The 19,755-nt window shown below is 34.0% G+C and overlaps 4 protein-coding genes across 7 annotated transcripts; 2 read left to right on the top strand and 2 right to left on the bottom strand.

Annotated features, from left to right (window-relative positions):
- Window positions 1-300: 300 nt before the first annotated feature.
- LOC123197012 (GTP 3',8-cyclase, mitochondrial-like) lies at window positions 301-5,965 on the bottom strand. 4 transcript variants are annotated; one of them, XM_044611189.1, is made up of 8 exons: window positions 5,819-5,965; window positions 5,658-5,728; window positions 4,974-5,582; window positions 4,693-4,860; window positions 4,411-4,602; window positions 4,240-4,308; window positions 3,872-3,961; window positions 301-578 (listed from the first exon to the last, which is right to left on the bottom strand). In XM_044611189.1, exons 1-7 carry the CDS (start codon window positions 5,823-5,825, stop codon window positions 3,878-3,880), a joined length of 1,200 nt encoding a protein of 399 aa, XP_044467124.1. In that variant the 5' UTR covers window positions 5,826-5,965; the 3' UTR covers window positions 301-578; window positions 3,872-3,877. The 4 variants fall into 4 exon arrangements, with proteins under 4 accessions (XP_044467124.1, XP_044467123.1, XP_044467125.1 ...); XM_044611188.1 differs by having other exon boundaries at window positions 5,658-5,731; window positions 5,819-5,959; XM_044611190.1 differs by lacking the exon at window positions 5,819-5,965 and having other exon boundaries at window positions 4,411-4,468; window positions 4,688-4,860; window positions 5,658-5,812.
- A 3,379-nt stretch (window positions 5,966-9,344) lies between these two features.
- LOC123195551 (citrate synthase, mitochondrial) lies at window positions 9,345-16,087 on the top strand. The gene is made up of 19 exons (XM_044609329.1): window positions 9,345-9,502; window positions 9,606-9,668; window positions 10,017-10,058; window positions 10,410-10,475; window positions 10,577-10,642; window positions 10,759-10,872; window positions 10,979-11,042; window positions 11,944-12,026; window positions 12,259-12,308; window positions 12,387-12,464; window positions 12,959-13,087; window positions 13,241-13,283; window positions 13,490-13,576; window positions 13,983-14,084; window positions 14,569-14,676; window positions 14,794-14,844; window positions 15,398-15,471; window positions 15,581-15,632; window positions 15,720-16,087. Exons 1-19 carry the CDS (start codon window positions 9,452-9,454, stop codon window positions 15,810-15,812), a joined length of 1,416 nt encoding a protein of 471 aa, XP_044465264.1. The 5' UTR covers window positions 9,345-9,451; the 3' UTR covers window positions 15,813-16,087.
- A 489-nt stretch (window positions 16,088-16,576) lies between these two features.
- LOC123195553 lies at window positions 16,577-17,534 on the top strand. The gene is made up of 2 exons (XM_044609331.1): window positions 16,577-16,767; window positions 17,238-17,534. Exons 1-2 carry the CDS (start codon window positions 16,664-16,666, stop codon window positions 17,464-17,466), a joined length of 333 nt encoding a protein of 110 aa, XP_044465266.1. The 5' UTR covers window positions 16,577-16,663; the 3' UTR covers window positions 17,467-17,534.
- A 372-nt stretch (window positions 17,535-17,906) lies between these two features.
- LOC123195552 lies at window positions 17,907-19,379 on the bottom strand. The gene is made up of 3 exons (XM_044609330.1): window positions 19,238-19,379; window positions 18,459-18,563; window positions 17,907-18,351 (listed from the first exon to the last, which is right to left on the bottom strand). Exons 1-3 carry the CDS (start codon window positions 19,310-19,312, stop codon window positions 18,130-18,132), a joined length of 402 nt encoding a protein of 133 aa, XP_044465265.1. The 5' UTR covers window positions 19,313-19,379; the 3' UTR covers window positions 17,907-18,129.
- Between the last annotated feature and the right edge of the window lie 376 nt (window positions 19,380-19,755).

The raw sequence follows: 19,755 nt of genomic DNA, 5'->3' as shown, positions 1-19,755 counted from the left end.
TACCCAATTAAGTATTTAAGAATATTTATATTTTTCTTACCACAAACCACCCAGATTAGTGGCTTCATTGAAAGTATGATGTTCTTACGGTCCCAGTTGCTTAATTATGGAAGTCAAATTCATCCCAACTTGCATCATTATAATCAGGACGAAAGATGATGCTAGATTTAGGATATGCAGATGGGGCTTTGTTTTCTCTTTAAACAGAAGAAAATATATATGGTTGATGCCTTTCTTATTTTTCCAATCAAGTGCCGCAGTTGGTGGTAAGCTTCATCAAAATGCAGAGACAGGACAACAGTTGTTTATCTTACTCGTCCATGGAGCTCTCACTTTATAAACACTTTGGAATGCAAATCCAACATTCTTTACATTCTAATTTGTAATACAACGTCCACACAAAAGAAACAATCCTCTGTGGTCAACCATCTTCTCCTCTTCACATCCTATTTGCCTCTACATATACCACCCAGGGCTTGTAACACACTATGAGAAGCTGATTGCCCAGAACCATATTTAACGATCTTTTATGTAGGGTATTATGTGAAAACTAACAGCTTTATCCTGCTCTGTGGAACCTAGGAAAACTCAATATTTTAAAGCGTTAGCATAAATTTCGTTCATCAAAGATTTAACAGTCACAGGTTTAATTTCAGACATTATTAAAGGCAATGAATAACAAGTTTTGCAGTCACAGGCCCAAGATCACATGTGAATATCCTTGAATACATGCTGAAAACAGAGTGAAAGACAGAAATCATATAAACACTCAAAAAGCCAGCCAAGGATGAGGCTTTAGTGCCAAGTTCTTCAATAAGTGTCTGCTCATCAGTTGATAAAAACTACAAACTACATCAAACAATCCCTTAGGATGGAATGTGTACCTTTGTGAAAACATTGTAACGATTTAGGGCAGGTGATATGTGATAATTCTAGAGGACATATGAGGCAAAGAGAGGTTGCAAAAAGGCGAAGGGAAAAATATTATTTTCGGCTTTTGGACAGCCTGGTTGGAAGGGAGGACTTTGGCTTTTGAATTGCTGAAATCATCCAATTAAGAATAAATAATAACTGTTGAGGGTTACTCCATTTCTGTTAGTAGTCTATGTTACCCTAGAAATAGATTTTGTTTGTGTGTGCTAGCCATGTGAGTTGGTTGAGGGTGATTTGATCAGAGCAACTATGATTTTTTGAGATGGAGAGGACTGATTTAGTAAGAGATGAGATTAGAGAGTGAATATTTGTCCAATGTTTCAACAAAGAAGTGGTTCGAGCTAAGTGTAAGCAAGAAACTTGTCTCCATTGTGAGAAAGTGTCCAGATCAACCCACCACTACATATTTAAATCCTTGGCTATTTTGATAGATTATTAGGACAGTTCGGATGATGACATCTTGATCATGAGTGACGACAAACCAGAGAAGAGAGGAGAAGTTGATTCGGTTTTTGAATCGAAGGATTCATATGGGGATGGTCAAAATCTCATATTTTTGGTGAAACCTTAAACCTATCGGGGGCCCAAAATGGTAAATCAACAGATTTTGACAACATTTTAAATTCAATGAAAGTCCAATATGGTAAATTGACAAATCTCGACAAAGAATCAATTGATTCAAGTGAAACAAAAATGCCAAAATTTAGTCAATCACCTCAAATAGTGAAAATAGCGACCATGGTCGCGAAGGCGTTCTTGGGGGTTGATGAGATTGGACTCTTAAGATACAGGTTTGCGAAAGACAATTTCAACAGTGGAGGATGTCAGATCTGGTGAGAAAAAGTTCGTCAGGTAGAGATTTAAAGCATCTATGACTAGGCTTAGGACAAACGATGTCAGAGTGACATTTCTAACAATGGCAAACAACATGAAGATGACTTTTCTGACCATTGGCGAGGATTGGGCAAATGAAAAAGTAGGTGAGATTTTTTCAAATTAGGTAGAAAGACACATAACACATAAAATAAGGATTTGGTGTAGAGGGCTTAATCATCCAAGCAATAAGTAATGTTGGAATTTTGGGAAAAGAATTGACTATGCTACGATTGTGAACCAAAAACGTTTGGAGGCAATGGAAAAGGTAATAAGTCCTATCCATTGCTACTTGGTTTGGGAACGTCTACCGCATAAATCACAGGGAAATTAGCATATGAGTTTTTTTTTTTAATTAGCTTTAACTTCTTCTTGCTAAATGGCATTGTAGCCTTCTTTTGACAGTTGGCTCTAATAGCCTTCCTAAAGAAAACAAAAATGAAAAAAGAAAGTTTAAATTAAGAGGACAAGCTCAAGTGGTTGTTCAAGGATAGAACGTGAAGGGTGAGCTAGTCAATTTGTGACGTCATCACTTTGTATAGGCAATTAGAAGGTGAATGTTACTGATTCCCTTCTCTACAATTTGTTTATAGTTACGGTTACGGTTAAGTTAATTACAACAGTCCATAGGATGCTATAATACAAGGCATTGGATGGACCAAACTACTCCCCTATGAATAGAAAGTCTACTAGGATTATGTACTCACATCATGACCCTTATCTTTAGAAAAGTGAAGCAAAAATACAGGCTAGTTAGGTTATCAAGATGAGCATGCGAAAAAAAATTTAAAGTACTTTCCAATTTTCCCACCTTTAGAATAAATTAGTTCTTAAAAAGATGGACAATGTTAAGACTTAGGGGAAACAGGAAAATTTTATTGAAGAATATAAAGGAGAATAGAGGTTGTAAAAAGGGGGCAAAAGGAATTTTTTTTTTTTGGTTTTGGGTAGTCTTGACTAAAAGAGAAGCTTTCGGCTCCTCAAATTGTCAAAATTATCCATTTGAAAATATATAAAATACAGGGGAGGGTCATTTCTTTTTGGGCATTGCTTTGTGTTACCTTTAGAAATCGATTTTGTTTGTGTAAGTTTGTGTGTTGGTTGTGAGCTGGTTGAGGGTGTTTTGGTTGAGGGTGATTTGATCAAGTATCTAACAATACACAACAAACTTCTAACTCTTAAACTCTCAACCAAAAGCAATACTTATCCTTCCATTCATACTAAAATAAAGCTTTTATCTTGCATGGCATGGCTCAAGGTTAATTTGAAAATCAGCATGCTCCCGTTGAAGAATTTATATCCCACTACTTATTTTGTCAATGTCAAAACCACCAACAAGTCTCACTTAAAAAAGAGACAGTAATTTGATAGAGAATCTATAAATAAGTGTTCATCTTATTTTCTATCTAGCCATCCTCTATCATAATGATTCCCAACAAAAAGTAGATGTTTCACAGAATCCCCTGTAACTAATGATCTTGGGAGACATGAGCAGCATCAAAACGATATGCATGTAGCACAACAAAACCAGCTACAACTGCAACCATGTAGTGATCTAATGGGTTGATAAATTCATATGTAACCGATATCAAAAGCATGTTCATACCTTGCTCCAATGAGTATGTTTCTAACTTTTAGTAGAAGTGTGTGCTTCAGTGGAAACTAAAAAAGCCAAGTCATTCAGGCATGTGCATCAATCAACAACCTGAATAACATTAGAGCTGTTTATGAGAAGTTCTTAGGTGGAGAAAGAGAAGACCCAAGAGTAAAAAGAAACAAATGACCAGGAATAGTATCCCATCGAGGATTTTAGGAAGCAAAATTAGTGGAAAAGGTCCCCTTAAATGAGTCCATTAAGCCACCATATCAAAATGTTAACATGTGGAAAACACCCTCACACAATCTTCGCTAGAATATATGCACACAACAGAAATCTAGAAAGTTCTAGTAAGGAATTTACCTTGTGTATTGAAAATGAAGATAAATTATCAAACCTCTCAACATGTTTTTATTATGAAAGAAATGAAAACAAACTGGTATAAGGGGGCTCTTGGGAAGGGCATACCAAGCCTTAGCCACCAATATGTATCATAGGTCTATTAGCCGTCTTTGCAATATCAAACATCCCAGCATGTGAAGCTTTCTTCCTTTTTACCTAAAGCAGATCAGAAGATAAAAGTTTAAAGACAATGGCACATATTGAAGCAGGAGATAATGAAACCTGAAGCAAATTCTATCAGCAATAATCTATACAATCAAGTAATGGTTTATGCTCCTTTAACAGGTCATATTACACATTAAGTTATAGATAAACATAATGCTTTTGAACAAAATAATGCATACTATGAATGACAAAATGAAGCACTGACAGTTGTAACATTTAATGGGATGTGAGTGTACCACAAACACATGAAAAAATTTAACAACTCATACCGCTGCCCCAATTATTTCCCTGAGCTCATCATCAGTCGCATTCTGGCGGAGGGGATCCCTTAAGCTAACCTGTAAGGAAAAAGCACTGGTAAGAACAACAAAATCATGATGGACAACTGTGTAAATCACAGAACAAGACTAAATAAATTCGTAAAAAATCATATAATTCACCTCTGAAGGACCAAAGAGGCATACTTTGAAGTTCCCATCAGCCAAAAGTCGCAATCTACTGCAACCAGCACAAAAATGCTCAGTCATAGATGTAATGAAAGAGACAGTACCACAATGCCCATCAATTTTGAAATTCTTGGCTGTTTCCGTTGGGTAATCTTGTAATCTCTTGAGTCCAGGAAACTTTTTTACCTGTTATTTTTACATAATTTACTCAAGGAATGCACAAGCAAAACATTCAGAAATCTCCAAGCAGGATGAGCTGTAATAAGTCTACCTTACCACTGTATCCAACATCTCTGAGTACGGTACAAGCTTCTTGACATTCCAAACATTTCCATCAAAAGGCATGAATTCAATGAATCGAACATTAATTGGTTTATTGCGTGTTAGCTCTACAAAATCACATATCTCATCATCATTAAACCCACGCATCAGTACACAATTCACCTGGAGAGAAGGCAGAACACAAAAAAATGAAGGTTAGTCTTTAATTTTGTCCAACACAAAGCCATGATAAGAATCAATTGCTGACAAGCATAAAGTTAACAAGAAATGCATACTTTGACAGGATTGTAGCCAATGTCTATAGCAGTATCAATGGACTCGAGAACCCTTTGATGGCCCTTGCGCCTGGTCAAGAATTCGAATTTTGCAGGAACTAATGTGTCTAAGCTGATATTTAAACCAGTAAGGCCACACTCTTGTAGCTTGGGAAGTTTTCTTGCGAGGGTGAGTCCATTAGTAGTCATGGAAAGTGTCTTAAGACCTTTCAAGTTAGATAGTTGATAGCATATTTGTTCAATATCCTTCCTAATGGTAGGCTCCCCACCAGTTAAACGAATTTTATTGACACCAGAAGTTACAAAAAGATTAGCCAAGCGAAGAATTTCATTGAGTGACAGTAATTGAGGATTAGGAGTGAGGTCCACGCCCTCAGATGGCATACAATACTGACAACGTAAATTGCAACGCTCAGTCACGGATACTCTCAAGTAAGTGTGCATCCTTCCAAATGAATCGATTAACATATCAGAAACTCGATTCTCTTCATCTTTATCTTTGTCTTTATCATCCAAAGAATATTCCGAAAGGCTAAGAGATGAAGTTGCATACATGAATTTGCTCATATGATCATGTGTACCTCGATAGGATCCAACTTCAGAACGAACCTAAGGATACGAAGATGGTTGGATTGTTTGTGTCTGAAACATAAATTATGAAGGAATGATGAAAGAACAACATACCAAGAAGCAATTGAAAGCTGTTAATCCTGAACGGAAGTTATGGATATTAGGCAGATGGCGCCTCATGGTGGCTGCTGAAACCGAAAGAAGAAGAGGGAAAAACATAAATAAAAAAGGGAATAGTATGGAGGAGGAAGAAAAAGAGGAAATAAATTTCTGACCGTTCATGTGCTCCTCAAAGTGGGGAGAGGCCAATGAGTATCACGTGTTAAATGAATCTTTACATCAGCCCTCAACTGAGACTTGTCTTGGTTGCTCCGTCTCCTCTGACCTGCAATGCCGTGGAGGACAGAGAGAGTGGATTACGTGTCATTGATTCGAGGATTTTTTTTTCATTAAAAAAAAACCTTAAAAATTATCCATTTACATGGAGGAATAATAATTTTATTTGATCGTTATCTATAATCAAAATATAATAAAGGTCAAAAGAGTTATTCTCACCAAAGGAGTGATATATTCTCAAACTTCTTTTTGTAAAGTTTCAAAAAGGCCAAAAGACTTGTCCCACCCAAGGTTTAGTGTAATTTCAAACTTTTACCTATAAAGTTTTAAAAACTTAAATATTTATCTGTTATTCAATTTCTATTAAAATTTTTTGTTAAAGTTAATGGTAAAAATGTCATTTCATGATTTTAGAGTTTCATAATTTTCCTATTTACAATGCCTCTAGGACTTTAAAAAACTATGGTTTCATCTCCAAGTTGACAGAATCAATTTATTGATTGTTGGAAAGTCGTCCTCTCCCTCCAGTCACTGAGCATGAAACCCTAGAGTTGGTTGACCCCCTTCGCACCAAGAAAACGTTGTCGACACACCCAAAAAACACAAAGGCATCTGTCACTTCATCTCTCTCCATATATCACAATCATGGAAGGGTTTGGCAACCCAACATCCATCTTCAACGTGCATCATAAATGAAAAGTTGAGTTGTTGGACCATGAAATCACGAACAAAAACCTACGTGAACGCCCTTCTTCTAGCCACCATGAAATGACGAACAGAAACATGTGTGAATAGACATGAATTTGTCTGTGCTTTGAAAGGCAATCGAGACAATGGGAGGAGGTGGCTGGAAGAAGAACAGTAGATGGAAACTATATTGGAGGGGGAGAAATGAAAGTTTCAAAAAGTATGGGGGGGGCGACTGCAACAGAGAAACTTGAAAAATATGAAACTCTAGAGTTTAGGGGGAAAATATCATTTTTTAAAATTTGAAAATTTGAGGTTAGGAAGAAAATTGTTAGTTTTCAAAACTAAGATGGGAAAAGGGATAAAATTTAAGTTTTTTAAATGTTTATTAAATGATATTTTTACCCCTACTATAACAGAAAATTCTAATAAAAGCTAGATGATGGATAGGTATTTAGATTTTTTTAACTTTACAAATAGAAGTTTCGAATTACACTAAACTTTATGTGGAAATAAGTCTTTTAGCCTTTTAAAAACTCAAATAACCACTCGTTATTCAATTTCAATTATAATTTTTTGTTATGATTAAAAATAAAACTATTATTTTACTAATAATATTGAAAAATATATAATTTTATCTTATTTTCCACTCAAATTTTAAAAACTGATCATTTTACCCCAGTCTCAAATTTTCTAATTTTGAAAAATGATTTACCCCCCTTAAAAAAATCCCTAGATTTTTTTTTCTTCTCTAACCACCATCTCCAACAATGACTTCTTGGACAAATACCTCCCCAACACTACCAAATTCCACTCTTATCCTTTATACCAAAAGACAAATCCATCGAGGAAGACAAATCCCCTTCAAGAAGATATCAATGAAGGGATGGTGTTGGGTAGGGATTCATCTTATCGTTTATACTTGATGATGAATCCATCGAGGAAGAGACAAGATGCATCTCTTTTTCGCTTGCTAGAGAGAGACTGCCAAAATGAGGAAAAGGATGGAGAAGGTCGTCATCGCTATCGTCGAAGATGATAGCTAGAGAATGAAGAAAAAAACCCTATAGATGGGGGGGGGGGGGGGGAAGTCATTTTTTAAAATTAGAAAAGTTGAGGATAGGGTGAAATTGTCAACTTTCAAAACCTAAAAAGGAAATTGAGATAAAATTATATATTTTTTAATATTACTAGTAAAATAACGATTTTTCCCTTAATTATATCAAAAAATTTTAACAGAAATTAGATGACAGATAAATATTTGAATTTTTATAATCTTGCAAAATGAGAGTTTGAGAATAGATTAAACTTTGAATGAGAAGAAGTTTTTTGATAGTAGATTAAATAACATTTTCTCACTTAAAGTTTAACCTAAAAACTTTTTCTATTTCAAGTTGATATAAATGACATTTTTTTATACAAACTCAAATTTTATTTTAAAAAATTAATGATATAAAATAAAATAATAATTTTATTATTCATTAATTTTTAAAATAACAGACAATTTTATTAAATCTAAACATTTTAAACATGCAATTTAACTTTTAAAATCTTTATTATGTTATGTTTAATTCTTTAAATGTATAAATGCTATTTTTAAAATTATTAGAGGGCAAATAACATTTCAAAAATTTTTAAAAGGCTCCTAAATTTTTTTAAATTTCCAAATAACCCCTAATATATTTAAAAATTATAGTTTACCTCATAATATATAAGTATACAATAAAAACATTTTAATTTATAAGAAAATAGGAACAAAGTGGTAAAAGGGAAAATAGAAAAAAAAGAGTTTTTTTTTTTATATAATTTAAACATTTCAAATGTTATTTTTAATTTTTGTTAATTTAGAGTTATATTATAATTTTAAAAAATGAAATAGTAGAGATAGAAAAATAATTTCACTAAGTAATATTGTTGATTCATTAAACGAGTTTAATTTTAGCTAAGAAAATGTTATTTATGCTTTGATTTTAGATTAAAAAAATTATTTGTGCCAACTAAGACTTATAAAATATTAATTAAAAATAAGAATTTTTTATCTTTAAAAATTAATAAATAAAGATAAAATAAAAACAAAATTAAAGTTTTCTTACTAATATTTTAATATCTAAAATAAAGATAATAATTTGATTATTTTTATATTTCAATATTATTTATTCATCATTTTTAATAATAGAAATTTAATAAGAGAAGATGACCAAAAGACTTACTTACACCCAAGGTTTAGTAAAACCCTAAACTTCAACCTGTTAACTTCTAAAAACTTAAATACTAATATTTATGTTAAAATTTATTATTAAGGTTAAAGAATGTTATTTAATTAGAAATATTAAAAAACTAAAAATATATCATATTTCTCCTTTTAATTTACAAATATAATAATTTTTTTTACCAAAAATTTGAAAAAAAAACCATTTTCCCCGTAGCTTTTTTCTATCAATTTTCTAACAAACTTTGCTATCTCCAAATGCGTAGTCTCTCCCTCCCTCTTTGGCAGTCTTCATTGGACACGAAGAGAATGAATCGTCTTTGTCTGAATTTACATTTATAACCTTTTACTAATTCTTCTTTTAAGATTCTTCAAATTACTTTACCAATTTACATTTATAACCTTTTACTAATTCTTCTTTTAAGAATTTTCAAATTACTAATTTTCCTTTATATAATAAAAAGTCAAAGCGTACCTAATATATTAAATTATTTATACGTGCAAGTGAGCGACGCTTAAAACGGCTTAAGTAAAGGGTTAGGTGTGTAAATTCACGCAGCATTCATTGAATAACGCAATATAAATAGGTTTTGAATTTGCTGGTCTGTTCTGGCTTGGAGTTGGTACAGGATTCTCTCTTTTAGCTCTACTGATTTTCTCCTCAGACCACGCAACCATGGTGTTCTTCAGGACTGTAACCGCGCTTTCTCGCCTACGTTCTCGCGTCGTAAATTATTTCTTTTAATTTTCTGCTTGTCTCTCTTTTTAATATTTTCATTTAACTTCTTCTTTTACTATTATTATGCTAATTTATTGAATCTTCGTCACAGGGACAACAATCTAATCTCGCCAATTCTGTCAGATGGCTTCAAGTGCAAACCTCTTCCGATCTTGTACTTTCTCTCCCTTTTTTCGCGCTTCTCGGCGTTGTTTTCTTTTTTTGGTTATAATTTTGACTCAATTAATATTTGCTCATTGGTCAGATTTTTCTGTTCGTCATTTTTTAATATAATAACTGATTTGCAAAGTTTCGTAGTTTCTTTTTAATTTAAGCACTTTCTTTCTATGTGTTATTGTAGCTAGTAGCTGCCAGTATATCTGCCTTATATTTTTACTTTTAATCGCTTGTTTGTTCACTGCCCATTATTTTCTTATCTGCATTTGCTTTTATTTGATTCGGTTTTTACTTACGGACACTCTTGTTTATGCAAAATTATTCATTTATCTGTTTATGATTGTAGGATCTCCATTCTCAGCTGAAAGAATTGATTCCTGAGCAACAGGTTTGTTCTCACTATATTTGATATTGTTTTTCTTTGTAAGTTGTCATTGCTTGTGGGTTCAAATAATCATGTTTCATTAATTTCTCTGGGTTTAGATTGCTTCCTAGATTAATATTGATCTAGTGCTTTGAATTTACTGCATTTTTAACTGAAGAGCTCGTTAACTGCCTTACTAATTTTATTCTCCATTTCATGCTTTTGCAGCTCACTTCTTCCCTATTATACATTGTAATATAATTGGGAAATCTAGTAGTGTGACCTGCAATTTAAGAGATTTAGTTTTAGCTTCACTTAAGTATCTGAGATTTAAGAAGTTTATTGCAATATCTTATTGGATTTATTTGGTATCAGGAACGCCTGAAGAAAGTAAAGTCAGAGCTTGGAAAATGCCAGTTGGGAAATATTACAGTTGATATGGTAAAATTTTGTTTTAATTCCAGCAGGGCAGCAGTGAATTGTTATAATTTTCTTGATGTACTGTTTAGAGGTTATAATATCGTTTAAATTTGACTGGCTAGGTTATTGGTGGGATGAGAGGAATGACAGGCCTGCTGTGGGAAACCTCATTACTTGACCCCGATGAGGTACGAATCTCAATTAGCCAAACTTGAAATTTTCATGCATTTAGTGATCTGTTATTGCTTTTAAGGATACCTTGCAACTTGATCAGTTACAGATCTAAGATGTATGTTTATTGCAGGGAATTCGCTTTAGGGGTCTGTCGATTCCTGAATGCCAGAAATTATTACCAGCAGCAAAGCCTGGTGGGGAGCCTTTGCCTGAGGGTCTTCTGTGGCTTCTTTTAACTGGAAAGGTGAGTATTTATGTGTGATGCACAAGCTGTTTGAAAGTTGCATTCTTTTCAGTGTTGGCATGGACCAGGCTGACAATACTCTCTATTGCTTGCCTCTGTATCTTAGGTGCCAACCAAAGAGCAGGTTGATGCCTTATCGAAGGAACTGAGTGATCGTGCCACTGTCCCTGGTCTGTAGCTTGCATTCCTATTAGATTCCTTCTAAGTTGTTTTGTAGAGCCTGCTTGCTTTTGTAATTTGATACGTTGATTACATTTATTCTGTCTATGTGACATTACTTCCCTGATCATCATATTTATAGTATTACTTTTTTATAGGAAACGATATAAAGTGTGTAGAAAATAGCAATATGAACTAATGGTTCATCACTAGTGATTTACTAGTGAACAAAGTATCTCTATAGTACATATGCTATACGTTAACCAGTCCCCTAACATATGTTAGTGTAGCTTCCCAACTCACCAAAAGAAGAAGAATTGCAGTCCTTAAATTCTATAGTAACATAAAAATCATAAAGATGTTGACACGAATTTTATCCAATTGAAAACTAACTTCTTCTAGTAAGGCTTCAAATATTCTTTTGTTCTTTCCATCTGAATCATCCAAAATATTGCCAGAACAGAACATCTCCCTAATAATTTTTCTTTTCTCCCCACCAAAAGCACATAAATTCTTGGAATAGAGAAAAACAAGATTGTGCAATAAGCTACATTGACTTTTCTGTCTTTCAAAGTTGAGACAACAAGTTTAAAAATGCTGGACAGTGAAGGAAAAGATGGTTATTATTCTCCCTATCTTTTTTGCACATAACACACTGATGAGGGCACATGGAAAGCTTACTACGCCTCTTAAAATAGTTTTGTGAATATAGTAGTTTTTAGTTCTTGAAGGACTACAAAAGCTAATATGATAGCTTTAATTTGCATTCCATTGATCACTATCCCTTGCGGCTTCACATGTTATTTTGCACTTGTGGATTAACTAAATCTTTTCTGGTAGCGGTCAATTTGAAATGATCCTCTGCCTTTATTTGGGTTTATGATCAGAATGCTTTTTTAATTTCTGCTGCAGATTATGTGTACAAGGCCATTGATGCCCTACCTGAAACAGCACATCCAATGACTCAGTTTGCAAATGGTGTTATGGCCCTTCAGGTTTTTTTTTTTTTTTCAATTTCTCATTTATATTTATTAATTTATTCCTCTTTCTCTTTTTTAATATTTTAATCTTATAACTTCAAGATGTGTGAAACTCAAGCAACATCTATTAAATGTGACATACTGACACCTTAGCAAGTTACTTCTACTAATCCCTTGCTTTGCCTTCTTGAGTTTCTGCCAAGTTGATGGTAATTTGACTGTTTCTGTTTCTTGGTTTGTCTTTCAGGTCCAAAGTGAATTCCAGAAGGCATATGAGAAGGGGATTCATAAATCAAAGTAATATATTCATTTGGGAATTTTTTGGTTTTATATCTGAACCTTCAACTACTAATACTATATGATATTTGACTTTAGGTACTGGGAACCAACATATGAGGACTCTCTTAATTTGATTGCTCGTGTGCCGGCCGTTGCTGCATATGTTTATCGACGGTAAGTGCAACATGTTTCCTGGCTGTACAAACAGGCACTAGGATAATGCCAAGTCTAGGGTTAAAACAATTTTTTTTGGTCAATATTATTTATGTCTATGAGAAATCTGTTTTTGCAAGATTTACTGTAAATTTTGTTTTTTATAAAGCTTAGCCTACACAATTTATATCTCTTTATGATGACTGTGTAGACATGGTTTCTTGAGATTTTATATTCTCCTCCTGTTTTGTGTTTCTAGCCTTTTGACAATGATAGTGGTCTTTGGTGCCAATTTATGAGAATATTAACCAACATTTTTACGGATACCATTGACATTACAATCTCTTTTCCTCTCCCTTCTCTCTCACTTTATTTTTTCTTATCCAGTTTGTATAACACTGTTTACTGATGGTTTACATCTCATTTATATTTTGGCTGTCGTATTTTCTATCTAATAGCATTAATTGATCCTTTGCTGTCCTTTATATTTTTGTTTGTGCATTGTGTTTCTGAAGGGTATACAAGGATGGAAAAGTTATTCCCAAAGATGATTTGCTGGATTATGGTGCTAACTTTTCACACATGTTGGGATTCGATGACCCCAAGATGCATGAGCTTATGAGGCTTTATGTCACCATCCATAGGTCTGCATAACTTATTTTCTCTTTTGAGTATGATGTATGCTAATGTTTTTTGCTTTACCCAAATTACTTATTTTTTTCTGCAAAATGTATGTTGTACTTACAAAAGAACAATCTCACAAATTTGATCTGTAAATATTGAATAATATATTGCAGTGACCATGAAGGTGGGAACGTTAGTGCGCACACTGGCCACTTGGTGAGTTACTTCAGTTTTTTTATCAAGCAATTTGTCATACTATTTCTATAATTTTCTATCTCTAATCTACAGGTTATTATTTTTTATGAAGTAACTGAATAGAAATTTTAATTTATTATTCTTAAAAGTTATTCTTCATTCCTGTGATATCTCATCCAGTTGAATGCTGATGTTATGTTTTTATGCAATTGTTGCACTAAATTCAGGTTGCTAGTGCCCTGTCAGATCCTTATCTTTCATTTGCGGCTGCATTAAATGGTTTAGCTGGACCACTTCATGGTTTGGCTAATCAGGTATTGTACTTGTGTTAACACTCTCCATTATGTGTCATCGTTTTATTAAAATATCATTCTTTTTAAGCACGATTACTTCTCCCTCTTTCTGAGCAATTATATTTTACTGACAAATTAATTGTGAGGATTCCCGTCTGAATCTTTTTGTACTTTCAAGTCAGTGAAATTGTGCTGAAATTCTGAACGCATGTTTTAAAAAGTTATTTTTTTAAAGAAATATATGATGCCACTTTGTTTTCTTTTTTCGTTTTTTTTTTTTTTTTTTTTACATGGAAGATTTTCAGTTCAATCATTTTGTTACCAGCAAGACATAAATTCTCATTCATTGAAATCTCACTTGGTTTCCACTTGATATGAATTTAATAGTTTTTTTTTTGGGTTTAATTCTGCAATATTGTGGTCACAGGAAGTTTTGCTCTGGATCAAATCTGTTGTGGAAGAGTGTGGTGAGAACATATCCAAGGAACAACTGAATGATTACGTCTGGAAAACATTAAATAGCGGAAAGGTATTGTCAATCTTTTGCTTGGTATAACGATATCATTCCGTTTTGGCTGATATATTTAAAGTCTTTCTGTTTCTCTAGTAATTTTATATGAGACCTCATGACTACCAAGGGAAATTTATGTTGGAAATGTTTTCTCCATTTTTTTTGTTTTGTTGTTGATGTTTGCTTCCATAATGCCAACTTGCCATCTGAACTTGTTTATTTTCAGAGATTATGTTGTTTTGGTGGTTGACTCTTTTCAGAACTATTTGGCCTGCCCTTTTTTTAATATATCAACTTTTGGATGTTTATTTACTATTGACCCTGTAACTTGGGTTGTGGGTGTAAGCTTTGCCTCTCTAATCTCCTAACCCAAAAAAAAAAAAAAAATATTCCACTTTGAATAATTACCATCTTGGGTTGATTTCATACTGATCAGTTATCACTAATGTGACATGCTGCCGATGTTGTAAGATTTCATCCCATGATATCTCAAAATATGCAGGTTGTTCCTGGATTTGGTCATGGAGTCTTGCGTCAAACAGATCCAAGATACATCTGTCAGAGAGAGTTTGCCTTGAAGCATTTACCTAATGATCCATTATTCCAGCTGGTTGCTACTTATCCCTTCTTGCAGATTTTAGAGAACAGTGTTTTATTTTATGATACAAAAGCTCTATTACTTTTGTTACTAATTACTTGATGAACTAACTAGCTTGCACTTTAACAGGTTTCTAAGCTGTTTGAGGTGGTGCCCCCAATACTTACAGAACTGGGCAAGGTAAGTTGCTTATTATTTCTCTTTGAGCAGAGACTATTTCTTCATCTTCTTCCTTGGCACACCACTGAACAAAACACACACCAACCACAAAAATAGTGCTGAGGGTTTGGGACTATACATTATGATCTCTGTGTATGATATGTAGCTGTAGAAATAATCTTGCGCAGCATGAAAAATCTGTGGTGAGAACTGAACAAAAGTTGCTTTCTCCACCAATAAGACAATGGGCCCAGTTAAAGAATAATAAATCACAAAAAAGTGAAAGAATCCATGGATTCTTCCACATTTTTGGAAGCTTTCATTTATGAAACCACTATAACAGGTTTGATAATATATACGTCCTGAGTTAATGTGGTACCATTTGATAATATACTACTACTTTCTTACCTTATTTAACTCGCAGTGAGCATTTTATTGGGTAACCAATTGTAACCTTGTTTCTATAATATTATTATCTAATGTCCAACTTTCTAAATTCAGTTTTGAGTTTCTTATAGTCAAGTAAAGAGGGGATTATAATGCTCTTATATCTGGAACTTGTTCATGCTCGTAGGTTAAAAACCCCTGGCCCAATGTTGATGCCCACAGTGGGGTGCTGCTGAACCATTTTGGATTGACTGAAGCAAGGTACTGTTCTCAATATTCTATTAGCCATTATTGTTATTATTGATGGTGTTTAGCAATCCTATCACGTAATTGGGAGATGATAATATTACTTCGAATTCATGTTCCACAGATATTATACTGTTCTTTTTGGTGTATCAAGGAGTCTTGGAATTTGCTCTCAGGTTTGTTTTGCATTCTCTTTTTGTTTGATCATTAATTTTAATACTTGGTCATTTTATTAATATTTCACTTTATTTTTGTTGGTACAGCTGATATGGGACCGAGCTCTTGGGTTGCCACTTGAGAGGCCAAAGAGTGTTACACTAGATTGGATTGAAAAGAATTGCAAGAAAGCAGCTTAAAATGATGGGTAAAAAGTCTTACAAATTTGTGCAGGTAATAATTGCTGGAAAAGCGTAGGGTTTGGTGATGGATGGAGGGGCACTGTACAATTAACATCTTGCATGGTTGAGTCTAAATTTTTTTTTATATAAGCAGAATGTTGTTCTGCTCTTGATTTAAATTTTGTTGATGGATGATATTGTAATAATATTTCACGTGAATCTCCAAAAAACTACAATTGGAATGAGAAAAATGAACAAAGCAGTGTTAATGATTAGAAGTTGAAGGTTTTATCGGTCGGGCGAGCAAATTTTATGTGAATATGTTTGTGGTGTTGAGTTGAGGCAGTTTGGCATCTATCGTGTATGTTTATAGAAATAGTGTTAAATGGGTCAGACTGACTTTAGTGCGGTATTGGCATGTCTTTTTTGGCTGCCTGGCCCATTTAGGCCTGGCACGGTTGTGAGATTTTGTCAAGCTAGCTCGGTTCGGTTCATGGGCTTGATGGACCATATCGAGTCAGCCCAGCTTTGCAAATGGGCTCAGTAGTTTGTCTCAGGATTGGCCTGGTCTGGCCGCTGCCACTATGCATGTGCGGTTGCTGGACTTGAGTAAGGGTTGTGTTGTCTGTTTCGATATCGAAGAGCCCTGATTTACATATGTTTGGCTGCTTTGGTGCTTACATAATTGTTATAACCTTGTTGTTGGGTATGCGCATTGGTTATTAAAAAGTTGGTGGACTTAAGTGAAATGGAGTTACAAATTATCAACGGAGTTTGAGCTAGAACGTTAATTGGAGAATAGTGGTTGGTGTGTGTCGTAGTCTCCATTTTTAAGTGTCTATCACTAAAGAAGAGAAATTTATCTGAAAATGGCGTCCCTCTCGCTTTGTGGCGTGGGAATACGATCTCATAATCTCCCCTTTCTCTCCCTTAAACTTACTCCCAAACTCTCTCTAATTACTTTCAATTTCAGGTATACAACCAAACCCCTTTTTCACTTTTCTTTTTGAATTTAGTTTCTGCAATTGTGGAAATTCTTGACTCGTATATGTTTCAGCATCTGGGTTCGGAGTCTCCCCAATATATGAAAGAGGGGTTTAAACAAATAATCAAGGATAACGAGTGGTTTCTCTACAAAATATCTATTAATAAGCTGTTACTGTTTTGATTCTAATGGAATTCTTAATCGAAGTTGAATCCCAAATGTTACTGCAATCCTTTCCTCCTATCATCTATCATTTTTCAACATTTATCGTTTCCAGTGCTGTCGAGTTCAGCTTTGTGACTGTTACTGTCCCTCTGATGTATATGGCATGGCTAAAGTAGATTCATGTTCCAATTAACAAATTTTTCACTGACATGAAAAAATATTCTTGTGGGTTTGCTGATGCATTTCTTGAAATGTTGCTGCTAAATAATATGATGTTTATTTTCTTCACTTAGGTTGAAGAATACTGTGAAATTGCAAATCAGGCAAAGGTCATTTTCCGCATTTGCATCAAATTCAAATCCTTCTGGAGGAGATTCTCTTGAAGAGAAAGTGAAACCAGACGAGACTGATGCTGGCCAAGGTCCTCCATTCCTCACTATTCTGGCTGGGTTGCTAGTGTTTTTACTTATTTGTTGGATAGTTGGATCCCTTGTATCGTGGCTTGTTCGTTTAATATTTTAAGTTGCATACAAAATGTACTAGCCTATGTTGATTAGTTTTATGTAATCCACAAATTGTTTATTGGGTGATATCAATGTCTTTGCTTCTTATGACATCAAAAAAGTGTTGACAGTGAAACACATGAGTCGCTTATCTAAACTTGTAGCTAGAGGATTAACCTAGTGTCGACTAATCATTTTCATACCCATCCCATAATACAACATTGATGTTCAAGAGGGAGGTGATGAGATGATAGGAAAGCTGAGATAACTTTGACAATTCTGGGTCAACAGAAAACAAGACATTAGCTCCTTTGCTTTCTAAGGAACTTAAAAATCATACAATTCTCTGCAATATTTTACCACAATATATTCTAGCATAAGGCAAACCAACTTGGAGCAATATCCCAGCAAAGAAATCTGAAATCTGAAATCTATAATCCAGTCTGCCAACAACATCCCTGGTGTAATATAAGAATACTCATAAATAATTCCCATGGTCATGGCAAATTTGGACGGTAAAAAGGCTTAGAAATGCATAAAGGAACAATGAATTCATCTCCACAACATAAATGGAAAAACAAACATTTAATCATTAGAAATGCAGCAAATGCAAAGAGAAATGCTAGTTAAAATTCCAATTTAAAAAAAAAAAAAAGTAAGGTTTCAGAATTGGATGGGTGAGTTAACCGGAGCTTTTTCCTTTTGCTTCTGTACTATCATCTCCAATTGATCCAGTAAAAGCCTGCCGCTCATCAGCTGTGGCTTTAATAACTGGCATCCATACATCAGCTGTGCCACTCAAGAGTGACTGAACCTGTGGGTCAGCAGCTATTGTTGAGGATATCATCTCATCAACATCATCCAACTTTGCTGATAATTTATCCAACTCCCTTGCTATTTCCAACTAAGAGAATGGCAAAAGCCACGTAAGATACGTAATTTGTCCCAAAAAGAAGAGGGAAAAAAGAAAATATTAACTTTGAAAAAGGTTTCAAGAGGACTGCCACATACCTCATCAAGCTGTTCTGACTGCACAGGAACTTTTGTTACCTCCAACCCAAGCGCTTCAATTTTGGAACGCAATTCAACTTCCTCCTGATTAGTCAGTGCTTCCACCTAGAAGATATATTTTGATGAGAAAACTTCATAGTAAGGAACTTTCTGAAATCACAAAGCCTATGCAACAATTGAATCCTATTAACATATCAGATGCCCTGAATTTTGAGGAAAGAAATCAAAACGGTTTCAGCACTGTTACAGTTTCAGCATCAAAACAGTAATTAATTGCAATTCAATGAATTTTTCTAGCCTCCTTCATATCCATTATATACAGAGAACCACTTTAACCAAAAAGGTGGATTCATAATTTGGTACTAATGAATTGTAATGTATCATCATAATTTTACTAATAACAATTCCTTAGGAAATTCCCTTGAATATCCAACCTCACTCCATATTGCCTCAAAATTCTAAGTTTCAATCACATTCTGTTAAGATTCTTCCGCACAACTTGCTGGAAATTCACAATTCACTAAAGCTAAAACAACTTATATCTTAACTTAAAGAAATCAAACAACTGATATGTCGTTTAATCAACACGCGGGTTCGATAGATAATACTCCGGCATCAGAAAAGTATATACACAAACACTACCCCTAGATTATGCAAATTAGGCAGGCAGAAAAGATACACAAATTCAGTTTTACGGATGAAATTAAAATACCCGATTAAAAATTTTTAAACCAAATTGAATATAAGTAATAAAATTGAAGGGGGACAAAAAAAGAAACCTGCTGAAGGAGATTGGAAAGAAGCTGAAAGAGCTGCGCATCTGCTTTCCCTTCTTCTGCCATTTGAGTTGTCATAAATTGAGTGCTTTGTGTTTTTAATTTTTATTACTGTTGGAACCTGGACTATAGTTACTGTAGATACACGTGCATGGCACGCTCTTTCTATCTATGACGTGGTCATTAATGATTGGTGTTTATTAAAATCATTCGGATTGAAACACAGTTGAGTTTGGAGGCGGCCATGAGCCGTCATGACTTCGGTGCGGCCCATCTTATGAGTCGGGTTGGCTCACAAAAGTAACCAGGCACGCGACACAATTTGGACTTTATAGGGCGTATCGTACAAGACCTTTAATAAGTTTTTTTCTATTTGACTGTTAGTTAAATAATAAAATATATTTTTAAATAATTATATAAATTAAATAAAAATTATTTTTTAATTATTAAAATTGATGATAGTATCTTGAAAATTTTATTGATAATCTCTCATTTGTGACGAAAAAATATTATGGTTACAT

The sequence above is a fragment of the Mangifera indica genome, chromosome 14 (assembly GCF_011075055.1).
Source record: "Mangifera indica cultivar Alphonso chromosome 14, CATAS_Mindica_2.1, whole genome shotgun sequence".
Lineage (NCBI taxonomy): Eukaryota > Viridiplantae > Streptophyta > Magnoliopsida > Sapindales > Anacardiaceae > Mangifera > Mangifera indica.
This window is presented reverse-complemented; position numbering and strand designations above follow the sequence as displayed.

What these genes read in the sequence shown, in the direction of transcription:
- LOC123195552 (XM_044609330.1), bottom strand. Translation starts at nt 19,312, where the DNA reads ATGACAACTCAAATGGCAGAAGAAGGGAAAGCAGATGCGCAGCTCTTT. An exon ending in TTTCCAATCTCCTTCAGCAG is followed by an intron (nt 18,564 to 19,237) that starts GTTTCTTTTTTT and finishes TATATCTTCTAG; the next exon opens with GTGGAAGCACTGACTAATCA. An exon ending in AGTCAGAACAGCTTGATGAG is followed by an intron (nt 18,352 to 18,458) that starts GTATGTGGCAGT and finishes CCATTCTCTTAG; the next exon opens with TTGGAAATAGCAAGGGAGTT.
- LOC123195553 (XM_044609331.1), top strand. Translation starts at nt 16,664, where the DNA reads ATGGCGTCCCTCTCGCTTTGTGGCGTGGGAATACGATCTCATAATCTC. An exon ending in CTAATTACTTTCAATTTCAG is followed by an intron (nt 16,768 to 17,237) that starts GTATACAACCAA and finishes TTCTTCACTTAG; the next exon opens with GTTGAAGAATACTGTGAAAT.
- LOC123197012 (XM_044611187.1), bottom strand. Translation starts at nt 5,762, where the DNA reads ATGTTTTTCCCTCTTCTTCTTTCGGTTTCAGCAGCCACCATGAGGCGC. An exon ending in CAGCTTTCAATTGCTTCTTG is followed by an intron (nt 5,583 to 5,657) that starts GTATGTTGTTCT and finishes TCGTATCCTTAG; the next exon opens with GTTCGTTCTGAAGTTGGATC. An exon ending in GGGAAATAATTGGGGCAGCG is followed by an intron (nt 3,962 to 4,239) that starts GTATGAGTTGTT and finishes GATCTGCTTTAG; the next exon opens with GTAAAAAGGAAGAAAGCTTC.
- LOC123195551 (XM_044609329.1), top strand. Translation starts at nt 9,452, where the DNA reads ATGGTGTTCTTCAGGACTGTAACCGCGCTTTCTCGCCTACGTTCTCGC. An exon ending in GGCTTCTTTTAACTGGAAAG is followed by an intron (nt 10,873 to 10,978) that starts GTGAGTATTTAT and finishes TCTGTATCTTAG; the next exon opens with GTGCCAACCAAAGAGCAGGT. An exon ending in AAGGGGATTCATAAATCAAA is followed by an intron (nt 12,309 to 12,386) that starts GTAATATATTCA and finishes ATTTGACTTTAG; the next exon opens with GTACTGGGAACCAACATATG.